Source organism: Pieris brassicae, chromosome 9 (assembly GCF_905147105.1).
Source record: "Pieris brassicae chromosome 9, ilPieBrab1.1, whole genome shotgun sequence".
Taxonomy (NCBI): domain Eukaryota; kingdom Metazoa; phylum Arthropoda; class Insecta; order Lepidoptera; family Pieridae; genus Pieris; species Pieris brassicae.
This window is the reverse complement of record NC_059673.1, coordinates 2,067,073-2,080,104: the sequence shown is the minus strand read 5'-3', so window position 1 is coordinate 2,080,104 and position 13,032 is coordinate 2,067,073. Positions and strand designations below refer to the sequence as shown.

The window sequence follows — 13,032 nt, the reverse complement described above, 5'->3', positions numbered from 1 at the left end:
TTGACAAGGCAAGATCGCGTCACTTCACATTATACACGATTACAAACACTGCATACAATTTAACATGTGACCTACCGTATACAAAAATGGTAATAGAGAAATTGTTTGTGCCGCACTTACTTGATAATAGTTATCCCTTACCTACCATCTATTCTAAACAGTATGAAATCTATGGTATAAAAAGGGTTCTTCAAAATACATCTCCTTTAACAATCTTGCAAATGGTATGTTAACAAATGTTTATAGACAAATTATCCACAAATCCAGCAGGCTTACACTGTAATTTCAACAGCGACTTATCTTGAGATTTTGTGCTACTCTGCGACATGTCCTGGTCTGCGAGAGCAGCGCTAAAAATATTGCCTGTCAATGTGGTTTTTTGATCAAACGGATTTCGTTTTTAGATGACGTAGTTTTACAGAGTAACCCTGCTGTTATGGACAAGTGTCGGTAAGCGATTTGGTACCAGTCTCCATGTCATTTGTATGAAAACGTGAGAAAACTTATCCTAATTATATCTATATTTGGAGTGAAAATAAATCTAAAAAAATCACACATCATGGCAAGATGTATATTGCACTTAAAATATGATATGACTTATGACTATTAAAATCGTAAAACCTTTAAGTACAGTGTAAAATAAGACTTTACAGAAAATTCTAGAATACTTAAGCTAAAACAATAATTTGTAAACATAAACTAGAGAATGTAAAATACGAACCTATGACGCATGTCGTTTGTGATTAGTCAATAGACGGATCGCGTGTCGGATTGGACGAGACGTCGACCAATCAGAAACAAACGAGACACGTCGTTCGTCTGTGCCAGTTTGAATATGGAAATTAAAAGACTACTTTGAATTATTATTTAACGTTTTTTTTACAATTTTACATGTGCATTATCAATGTGTGACTCATCTCACTCCAGTCCATTTAAGAAATTATATCACATTAAGACTGAGTCAAAGGATATGTGATGGTAGACACTGACACGAGAAAAAAGACAAAACATCACTTACATTATATATAACAAGATTAAGTACGGAGGCGGTTAAATTAAAATTTTAGTTTCTTATCCATCGGTGGAAACAATTTGGTATTTCAAATCAGTCTTTTTGCCATTATACAATTGGACAGTTAAGTTTTTACGCGCAACTAAAACGAAAAATAAAATACGGGAAAAATTGACTCTTTTTGTACACTTTGGAAGGAATTGACGAGTGGAAGACAGGAAAATAGAAAATGGATATGTGAATAGGGGGTTTCTGTTGACATCATTCTTGATGGAAATTCGAACTTTAGAAATCCAGTTATAGACATTGCTTGTTCTACGATATATGTGTCCTAAATAAAATTATTAATCTGTTCGGTTCAGAACCACTTAAGTATTGTTATTATTATCATTATGCAATAGTATCTTCATAATTAGACTTTAACCTCAAAAATTTAGAATATTCAATAAAAAATTACTTCATCAGGACTCTGAACAATCTCTCTTTAGCTTTGGACTTGACGCAAAGCTCGGCCCTATTATTGAGTTGAAGAGTATTTCGTTTCCATAGTATCTAAGTGGATCTGAGACCGATAGGGACTTAGGGACTCTCTTTTTGAATAAAGTTTTATGTTACTTTCTGAAGAAGTTCAGTCATTGACGTGAAATCGGATCACGTCATTATATCTAGTTTGATGTTAGTATGGATTGAACACTTCAGCATAATCTTAATATATTTTTTCGTTGCGTGTGTTTGTAAATAAACTTTTGACGGATATGATTAGATTTTTGTTAGTGATGTGGATTCGAGAGTGATTTAAGTTTACAATCAGATCATTGTTCAACGTGTGTTCAGTACGAACTCTTTCAGATCCGGTAATCAATACACGACATTTTGCAAGGCGCACCATTTTGTTGTTATATTTAAAATTATAGAGCAAGTTAAAGAAATTGGTTCCGAAATCTCGTGACACCGATTTAACCACAAATTCTGTTGGATTTTAAATATAGATTACATTGTGTAAGGTTTTACATTATATTACAAACCTAGGTTTGAAGATATTGAACAAAATTACTCAATTTAATTGTACAGAAATCAAGTTTTAACATTATGTACAGCTGCCAGCATTTTCGTCTAATACAGTCCGTTAATTAGACGTGGACTAAGGCTTCAGAAACGGGACCTAGACTGGCTCCCGTATCCCATCATATGGTTGTTATGGGAACAATGTGTTTTCCAAAGAAAAATCTATAGTCCACGTTAAATACGGCCGTACTTATATATACATGTATTTATGTAACGTTAAATCGTATCTATAGAGCCGATTGCCCTTTTATTTAAACGTATTAACATTCGTAAGGGGCCTATTTATTTTCGATGCCTGCAAAAATATGCCGTATAGATGAAAGCAAGCATATAAGTACGTAGATAAAAATATCAAAAATAATCAGAGAATCCGCAAACGTTTAGGAAAATAAAAACGTAAAAGTAAAAATAGAATACAGAGAAAACACTTTTTCAACGGATTGAAGTTATGTATTATTATTATAAACATATAATTACTTTACATCATTTTAATTTTTTCCGACGTTTCAATACAGAAGACGGCCTAAAATTATCAAACACCCGGGATCCAGTAATATATTAAAATAAACACAGATAACACAACTTTCTCTACAGCTCCGATACTTTTGACATTCAACACCTTTTGTCTTCAGTCACCGTGACCACGCACGCTGTATAGCACGCGAAACGTCGGAAAAAAATTCAAATAATTACAAGTTTATACATAACTTCAATCCGTTGAAAAAGTGTTTTCTTTAAATGTGTAAAAGTTATTTTAATAAAATACAATACTAGGATACAGAGACCCGTTAAAAGGGAAACTCGAAAAAGAATGAGCTAAGCTGAATAAGAGAAGTTGAATAAAACAACCCAGCATAAAACTGGCAATACGAACATTGTGAAACGTATAAATGGGTTGGGAAGTAACTCGAGAAGGTTCGAGCGAGGACTATTATAATATATAATAGTTATAAAATTTCAATTATATATAAATAAAAATGATTACTATTGAGATGATGCCATAAGAGAGTGCTAGATAGACGTCCCTGGCGAGAATGTAGCCAGATAGGCGAACTGTTTTAAAAAGGCTCCTTACAAGTTAAAATAACATTTTGTTTTGATACATTTGATGTAAAATTGTCATCAAATAAGTAAATGTTAGTTAAGTAAACATATATTAACTTATTGAACATGCTTTTTCGCCGCTAACTTCCTCTCAATTATACATTACTCATAAACGAATTTAAGTAAAAGGTTTAGGACATCGTAATAGGAAAGAAATTATGCCCCAATGGGATATGGGACAAACAGTTTCCATTAATTTAAATATTATGATGATATACGTAATATAATATATACTTATCACGATACATATATACTATTTAAGCTATGTTCTTGGGAAATAGTGGCCCGTGCGAGCTGGTAGAGGCGGAGGTGTGTCCTGTAATAGTTAAGTAATTATAATTAATAAGACCTTTTTAATAACATGCTTTTAGTAAAGTTATTAATTCCTTTTTGGGAAAAGGGATACTTTTCAACAATAAAATCCCAGAGGCTCTCTTTTCTCTGCCTTTAAATACATTTAAGTAATGCATTAAAGAAAAGCTGTGTAAAAAGGCTTACTATAAAGCTAACGATTATCTAGTTGATAAGGGCCTGGGACTAGTGCTAGACACGCCACTTTTTGTTGTTTGATAATTTGCTATTACAAAAGAGTACCGAGAGCTTTTTACGCATGCTTTTTCTCTCGGCCTACATCCTCTGTCTTCTTTGCCGATGAGTATGGATGTCTACTTATTTAAATTTAATGACATGCTATACGTGATACTTGTATCTTATGTTCCATAATAATTAAAAAATGACATATGTACGTACAGGAGTATGGTTAAGGGTTTTAAAATAATAATAATAACATAATACATATGTAGTATGTAGTACGTTTTATTTTTCCTATCCCGCATAATACGTTTTCTCGCTTAAAACGCTTTTTGGTAGAGTCCCTGAGAAATCGTCTTAAGCGGGTTTAACTGTATCGTATATTATGTAGAATTTATAACTGCTTTACACAATTAAAAATTGTATTTCATATACTGTAGATTGGACAAGCGCTTAAATACTAAACAATATTTGAATTTCCTCAATTACTAGTACAGTAAAGCCCCATATAACGCGGTACTCTTCTAACGCGATTTCAGACATGTATAACGCGGGAATTCTCCCATATAACGCGGGGATTTCACACGTTATATTTCTGTACTGCGACATTTGTAATTTGTATGCACTTATTTCGTTTTTAACAAGAAAAGTTAAACGTGAATCAATTGTACCTAATGCGTTATTTGGGGTCATATATGGGCGGGTCCACAGGCAAAAAGAAATAGTGGTAGACCTTTGGCTAGGTCTGAGACGACATTATAAAAACAGCTGTTTTTCACTGGATTCAAGTAGCCCAATCTAAAGAGGACTATCTTTGGAGGAGGCCTTCGCCTACAGAGTTCTTACAGAATGAAGAATAATAGTTTAATAATTAAGGAAAAACTAACACAAGTGAATTTAGGATACAAAATTAATTACTAACAAAACTAATAATTGTATGTAAGTAAACTAACTTAATCTAACTTCTTGTTTTATAAGTAAGAATTAAAAGCATTTTTTATTTTATTTACTCCTACAAAGCGAAACAAATCTACCGTGTTAGAGCGAGGCCCAATTAGTACGTTGCACTGCGTTGCGTCGTCGCACGCGATGTTTCAACGGATCGACGGACAAGAGACGAAGCGGGAGGGAGGGTGATGCGCTGCGTTGTCGAAGCGCAGCTGCGACGACGGACAGTGATCCATCCTATCAGAGAAGCTAGACGAGCGTAACGACATCAATTGCGAAGGCTGAACTAAGACGCAGCCAGTGTTGCTGCGACGCTCTTGCGCTGCGACATCGTGCGTCGGCGCAACGCACTAATGGGGCCTCGCTGTTATAGGAGGGATTACTGTATATTGTTAAACGACGTTTTAAATCTTTTTAATTTAAAACTTGACAATACTTAATAGTGGCGCTAAAAACCTTCTTCAAGGCTTTGATACAAAATCATAGGTAGGTAGAGCTTTAGGAACATTTTAGGTCTAAGCCATGCCGGTGTTTCACGATGTTATCCATCACCGTTTGAGCGTGTTAAATACATAGACAGAATAAACCGGTGTCATAACGGCGCCAGAACCTGTGAAACCACAGCCGGGGTTCTGACGACCTGAGATGAGGGCGCTCAAGCCACTGGACCAGTGTTTCTCAACGTGGGGCCCGTGCACAAGGTGGCTATTCGATGGTTAAGGAGGGGCAATCAGCTGGATATAACAACGTGGAGACTTGAGGCCGAAGACAATCAATTTGGAATAAAAAGCAAGCAAAAAATTTATTTTAAGTTTTTCATTGTTTCTTTTCAAATTTACCACTATCATCCTAAATCTATCATCTAAATTTATGAAGTCAAAAATTATTTTTTTATATGTAAATTGTGTATGTTAACATAAGAATTTAAGGACTGTACCAACAACTATAAAACAATTTTACACATCTGATGATGTATACCATCCATCTTGTATGGTGCGTATATAGAAAGCAAATCCATTGGTGCAAAGCCGAGGATCGAACCTACGACCTCAGGGACGAGAGTCGCACAGTGAAGCCACTAGGCCAACACTGCTCTGAACCTATCTTTATGGTAGTTGGTATCTATTAGGATTTAAATTAGTAAACGACTATTATTAACATTGTGACCAATTTTTTTTTACGTAAAGACCTTGTATTTTATAATAAAATATTTTGCAAACAATTACAGTTAGTTATAATACACAATCCACAGTAAAAAATCAGAAAATCTTGAAAAAGTCGTAAGAGCGCTTTACTTTGTACCAGCGCTAATCTGAAGTTTTTAAGATAAATGGACAATCATTACGAAACTGTTTTTTTTAATAAGGCTTTAGGGAGCATTCAAGTATTACGTTACGCAATTTTTGAAGTTTCTTGACCCCCCCCCCACCATGAAACGCACCGTAACGTTTCTGTATCCAATAGTACAACGATTCGAAACCACCCCCAGTGACTCTTTATACCTAAAACTTAGCATTATGTGGTGTAAAGTATTGGAAAGTGGAAAATAATATTAACAATAACGCGAAAACAGAGCACACCGTGAGTCATTTTTGCAAAAATCCGTCATCTTTTAGTCGATATCAACTCAGGGGAAATAAATACAGATAACACAACTTTCTCTGCAGCTGTGATACTTTTTACATTCAACACCTTTTGTCTTCAGTCACCGTGACCAGGCACGCTGTAAAGCACGCGAAACGTCGGAAAAAAAATTAAAATTTAGAACTATGTAAATAACTATAAGTTTTAATAATAATACATAGCTTTAATCCGTTCAAAAAGTGTTTTTCTTAATAACGCGTAATTCAATCCCCGTCCCGCTTAACGTTTTACAAGAGGACCCCCCCCCCCCAAATTCGTTACGTAACACTTGAACGGTCCCATGCAATCAGTCAGCTAGACTATGAGCAGATGTGTGAGGCGGTCACAGCAACTCTCCGTCAACCGTGTCTATCAAGAGGATTTGTCAGCTCTTAAGCCTACATTAGGCCTGGTATGGTTAGTTGAAACTTAACACTAAAATGTTAAAATAAAGAGTGCAACACAAACCTCTATAGCAGAACTCATGATTGCGATATCAAACTAGGTAAATTCTGAAATTAAAAGTGCATAGTGTGACTAAAGCAAAAATCAATAAAGGCCGTACTCGAGAATTTTGTTTCATTAAGAAAAACTTATCTAACGTTCTACTTATACTATTGGTAGTTTATAGATCTATTGAACACGTCATTTGTGAGTATAATATTTTTTTTTATGGCTAACGGGCAGGAGGCTCACCTGATGTTAAGTGATACCGCCCGTGGACACTCTGAATGCGAGAGGGCTCGCGAGTGCGTTGCCGGCCTTTTAGGAATTTGTACGCTCTTTTCTTGAAGGACCCTAAGTCGAATTGGTTCGGAAATACTTCAGTGGGCAGCTGGTTCCACATAGCGGTGGTGCGCGGCAAAAATTGCCTTGAAAAACGCTCAGTCGTGGATCGGCGGAAGTCGAGGTGATACGGGTGGAATTTCTTATTCTGCCTCGACGTCCGATGATGAAACTCAGCAGCAAGTATTAATCCGAACAACTCCTCTGAACACTCTCCATGGTAAATGCGGTAGAAGATGCAGAGGGACCCAATATCTCTACACAACGCTTAAGGATCAAGCCGTTCGGGAGAGGGATTGGTCATCGACGATTCGAACCGCTCTGCGTTGGATACGGTCAAGTGGAAGGAGCTGGTACTGGGGAGCCCCCGCCCAGAGGTGAGAACAGTATTCCATGTGGGGCCGAATTTGCGCTTTATAGAGTTGGAAGCGGTGGCCCTGAGTGAAGTACCGTCTCGCCTTGCTGAGCACGCCAACCAATATCGACGTCCGTCGTTTCAGAACTGAGCGTTTTTAAGCCAGTTTTTTACCACTATGTGAAACCCACTGAAGTATTTCCGAACCAATTTGACTTGACACTAAGAGAGCGTTTCTCAAAAGCCCGACAACGCATTTACGAGCCTTTTGGCAACGTCTCCCTGGGGATCACTTGACATCAGATGAGCCCGTTTGCCTCCAGAAGGCATGCAAGTGTATTGCCGATGTTGTAAGCATTGGTAGCTTTTCGTGGTGATCCGATTTGCAATCGGAAAAATGGTGGAACTAAAACGTTTTTTAACGTTTTATGATATGATTGAAATTCTAGGGCTAAGTTGAAGAGCTCGATAAAGCCTACAAAAGCCTTAAAAAAATAAAGAAGGCAATTTTCAATTAATATTCCAATTGACGTATATATATTACTAAATAAATTCTCCGGTGATTCAAAAACTTTCATATACTTGGACAGTTCCCAGCAATAATGTTTTTTTGGTAAAATTTTATATGACGGTCTAGTTCATTATGAAATATTAAAATAAAAAAATGTGTGCGTGTACTAGTGTACACACGTTAGAAGTGAAACTACTTTATGACCTTATTTTTCGAAAAATGATCTACTATATGCAACTTTACAGAAATTGGTTAAATAAAGTTATTTGATAAAGTTTAACAAAAGGCTTTTATTATCAGACAATAATACAAATATTTAATTTTACCTTATTACTACTAAGATTATTACAGAATTTCATTAATTGTAATAGAATTATTACTATTATTTTCATTATTATATATTTATGTTATCAATGGCTTCGAATCGAAAGAAAAAGATGGCGCGTAACGGAAAAATGTGACGGTAATTTTTTACCAACGCCGATAAAGAAGTTTCGCTTCAATAAAATTAAATAAACTGGATAAATATGTGTTTGTTAACCAGTTTTAATTTTTAAAAGTTCCGAAGTTTCACGTGTATTTTTTTTTACCTGGACATTGTTATCGTGTATATAATGCCTGGGCAACTGCGGTCTTGGCATTGGTTCATCACTGTCCTCGTCTTCCTCAAAATCTGTCGACAATAGAGAAAATGTTATATTTAAAAATATATTAAATTCTATTTAATATATTTTTAGAGACTAGGTCTGTTACTACACTGGTAGGCTATGCGTTGTTTCTTCACGCGAATTGGAAATATAGAGATCTGAAGAACTAGAGTCACTGACATAACAAATGGCTCATTAAAAGCCTCGCAATGGGGGGGGGGGGCACATTGCCCGAAGAATATGGCGATGGGGCAACTCCTGGATGGTTGAGGACCAGAAGGCAAAGGGTTAGACATCCTCCCAACATTGGATAGATGACAAATTGAGGAGGGAAGGCGTTGTATGCGTAGTAGTTTAAGGGAGGTACGTCAACACGCCGAAAGTTTTTAGTTACAAAATCCCTTAAAAAAACTGAAATGGGAGGAAAATAAACCATTTTTTTTTACATTTTCGGTACAGACAACATACTGATTGAATACATAATGTTACTACAAACTAAACATTTGTAAACCTGAGGTCCAATAACGCCTGTACACAGCATTTCAGTGGCATCTTGAAGTTTACTAAATATTAACTATTACATACAGTACATAATAAATTTAATGACAAAAAATACAAGTTATTCACATAATGAGATTATCTCAAATAATCTTTTTAAATTCACAAAAACTACTGTGAAAAATGAGAAGACACAGATAGTTGCACATTATTGCTACTTATGGGTATCATAAATAGTTGTGCGATACGCAGAGAGTTGACACTTGAGTTCAAGTTTATCCAAAAGATAACTGTCAAGTGAGCTATTGGCTATTTTGGACAAAGTGCACAGGTATGATGATGTCTTCTAGCCAAGAACTCTTTCCGAGAAGATAGGAGATGAGCGTGACGTACAGATCCACAGAGCAAACAACGTATATGGCATTGTGACCAACGATGAGGCAACTACCGCGGCCAATAAATGGACCAACCGATCAGTTATTAGATTGTCTTTTGTTAACATAGCTTTTACACATTAAGAAAACACTTTTTAAACAGATTGAGGCTATGTATTATTAAAAACTTATAATAATTTACATAATTTGCGTGCGTTGTCACCGTGACCACGCACGCACGCTGTAAAGCACGCGAAACGTCGGAAAAAGTTATGTAAATAATTATAAGTTTTTAATAATAATACATAGCTTCAATCCGTTTAAAAAGTGTTTTCTTAATCAGTTACTAGATTGCCTAACACCTAAAATAAAAGGTAAATTGATAAACTACGTCTATATGCATTTGTCCAGTCGTAAACAAGACTATGGTTTTCAAATATCATGATTTTATTCTGTAAAAAAAATGCATTTGGGTCCTTCGAAGTATATCGGGGGCAAACGAGCATGCGAGACGCCCAAAAAGGGCAGTCCATAACCCATTTTTAGCGGTTAGGTTGCCGGCCTTTGAGGGAGGACACTCGAATTTTGAAGAGTTGGAGGTCCTATCTCTCAGCGACCCCCACCGGGAGTCGATTCCACAGTTCGCTAGTTCACGACCTAGTTCCAGCTGTAAAACTATTTTTTCTGCTCAAAAGCTACGATACTTGAGATAATATTTGGAAACTAGGCTTCGACATTGTTACGCACCTTACGGCTTTTTTCAACTGCTGTAAAATTTGTGGTTCTGTTAGAATCTGATGGGTTCTGGTGAAATGAAGACCCATAACTAATTGGGTGCGTAATAAAAATAACACAACAACGACCTTACCTCTCCGTTTCCTAGCGTCCATATTTCCTTTGACATTTTCCTCAGCGTCAGAACCCTCTGGAAAATAATGAAAATGTAAAAGAATAAAGAATGATGACAGTTTCCTCGCAATGTTTTCCTTTGCCGAGCGAATTGATACAGTATGAAAAATGGGTGTTTGAACGCACTACTCTTAAAATGATAGTCTAATAAATATGTATGAAGATAAAACTAGATTTTTTTAATATTGAAGACCATATTAATAATGTCACAGAATAGTTATAACATAACACAGACAATAAACATTGAATTACGAATGACATTTAGACGTCGCTTTTTTAATTGAACGTCAATTGTGTTGTCTATGGCTATGTTTTATAAAATTCATTTGGCTTAAAGGTCTCGTTACCAGGCCATAAAATTATTAAAAAAAAAAAAAAAAAAAAAATTCATAACGGTGTATTTTACACAAGATGGAACAAATAGCTATAACGTAACACAGACAATAATAATTGAATTGACTGACAGTGACATAAACAAGGCGCTTAATTTAAATTGCACGTCAACTGTGTTGTCTATGGCTCTGTTGTATTGAATTCAAAACGGTACATTTTACGACAAGGTGTAACAAATAGCTATAACATAACACAGACACTAAGTATTAAATTATGAGTGACAGTGACATTTAGAAAGCGCGAAATTTAAATTGAACGTCAATTGTTTTGTCTATGGCCTATGTTTAATAAATTTAAAAGCGTATATTTTACACAAGGGTGAAACGAAGGAGGCCTCTTCACACTTCTTCTTGTAATTCAGATGGGGATGATTTAAATTATTATATTTACAAAAAGGATTTTTATTGATTTATTATAATAAATGAGTCTTTTTGTGGCATTTTATTCAATGTAAGATATTTTTTTACTAAAATGCCGATCTACCAGATTGCAATAAAAACTCTATACCAAATTGTTGATGTCGCTTTTAATGATTTGATATTAAAATTATCTAAGGAAAACTAGAAAAAAATTACCGTGCAATAAACATTCATTGAACTTACCCGAATTGAGTTCCCTCACTAAAGTTGACATTGCATTTGTTACCGAATCGGCCGCGTACAAAAGATCACTACGAAGACTTCTATTGTCTATGCCCACTGAAATTAAAAAAGTGAAATTATTGGGTAGAAGTCCATATGTTTTTTTTAAGTCAAAAAGAGTATAATTTTAATAGTTATAGTATATTTGCTGTCAATTTCTGCTGTTAAGCCCCTATCCCAGCACGAATTGCTGTGTCAGTGTCTCGGGGTGGACTGCGGTACGCAATGGAGAGCTGGAGCGCTGAGGCGCGCCGGCCCGTAATAACAATTAGTTATGTAAAACGTTAAATTAATGTAGTTTTATCAAAAAAATTTCTGAAATGAATGGCTTGCCTAAAATATATCGTGTAAATTTCAAAATCATATACATTGTCATCATAAAATGAAATCAAAATGTCAAAAATTCGCTACGTTTGGTTTTTTTTCTATCGAGCGAAGTTATTTAAATCGTTTGCGATCTTTCAAATATGTATACATAAACTCCTCAACTTCACCATATATTTTTTCCATTCGCAATACTTCAAGAAACGATAACAAAAAATGGAAAGAAACAATGTACTTTTTTGGAGTTGTAAAGGCCCTTAAGGAACCCTGTATGCGACAAGATATTCACAATTGTTCGTACGTACGCGTACATACTGCGTAAATCACCAATGTTTCGGGATTACAATACAGATTATATTTATTGTCTTTTGCTGACAAAGCTTTTACACATTAAGAAAACACTTTTTAAACGGATTGAAGTATTATATATACTATGTATTATTATTATAAACTTATAATTATTTAAATAATTTTAAATTTAATTTTTTTTCCGACGTTTGGCGTGCTTTACAGCGCGTGGTCACGGTGACCACGCACGCCACGACCAAAATTATGTAAATATAATAAGTAAAGGAATATTCTAGATCAAACTTTCTAGGTGTGAGACAAGGACGAAATGATACGCGAGAGAGAGAGAGAGAAGATCAGAACTTTCTCGAAACTAGACTGAGCACTCTACGCGCGCACTCTACACTGAGCGCCGAACGACAAGGACGGCGCTCAGAGTACGTGCGAAAGAGACAAAGAGTGCGGACGTTCTAGAATTGTGCAATCGCTACTCAGTAGCACGCCCGCATAGAGAATTCTCGAATATTGTTTAGAATTATTCCCAGGGATATATAAGCGAGCCGAAACGCGACTAGTCACCTTTAGTTTTGAATGCGATAACAAGAGAGAAACACCGAAGCGATAAAGTGCGAATAAAGTGATAAAGTACTGTGTGAAGTGTGCATAAGTGGAGTAATAAGTGATTGTTTTTGTGTGGTATAGTGCATTTCCGCAATTAATTTGTGCTCATAAATTCCTCATTGATTTTTCAAGAAATAAACCCTTGAATAAATCTACGGCATTTTCTATCCGATTCCCTAGCTCGTAACATTTTGGTGTCAGAAGTGGGATAGAAAAATGCTTATTACTCCAAAGGAGTATCGTGAGGAGTTTGTGGCAGGGTCTGCAGCAGATGCGGCAGAAACTGAGGCATTGAAAGATAAGTTTGACAACCTGGACAGTAGGTTATCTAAACATGAGAAACGCTTGCTTGAGTTGGAAAAGGAGATTCAGTGCCTTAAGATGTCAGGATTTATGGAATCA

The 13,032-nt window shown here is 35.7% G+C and overlaps 1 protein-coding gene across 2 annotated transcripts in view; it reads right to left on the bottom strand.

Annotated features, from left to right (window-relative positions):
- Nucleotides 1-2,758: 2,758 nt before the first annotated feature.
- Nucleotides 2,759-13,032, bottom strand: part of LOC123714448 (dystrobrevin beta) — a 32,345-nt gene continuing 22,071 nt past the window's right edge. The window contains exons 17-21 of one of the 2 annotated variants that reach the window (XM_045668689.1): nt 11,359-11,454; nt 10,323-10,379; nt 8,526-8,608; nt 6,752-6,795; nt 3,415-3,497 (exon numbers count right to left, since the gene is read on the bottom strand). In XM_045668689.1, the coding sequence (XP_045524645.1) occupies nt 6,766-6,795; nt 8,526-8,608; nt 10,323-10,379; nt 11,359-11,454 (266 nt within the window). In that variant the 3' untranslated portion in view covers nt 3,415-3,497; nt 6,752-6,765. Of the gene's footprint in view, nt 3,498-6,751; nt 6,796-8,525; nt 8,609-10,322; nt 10,380-11,358; nt 11,455-13,032 lie in introns of both variants that reach the window. The other variant, XM_045668688.1, reaches the window with a different exon arrangement.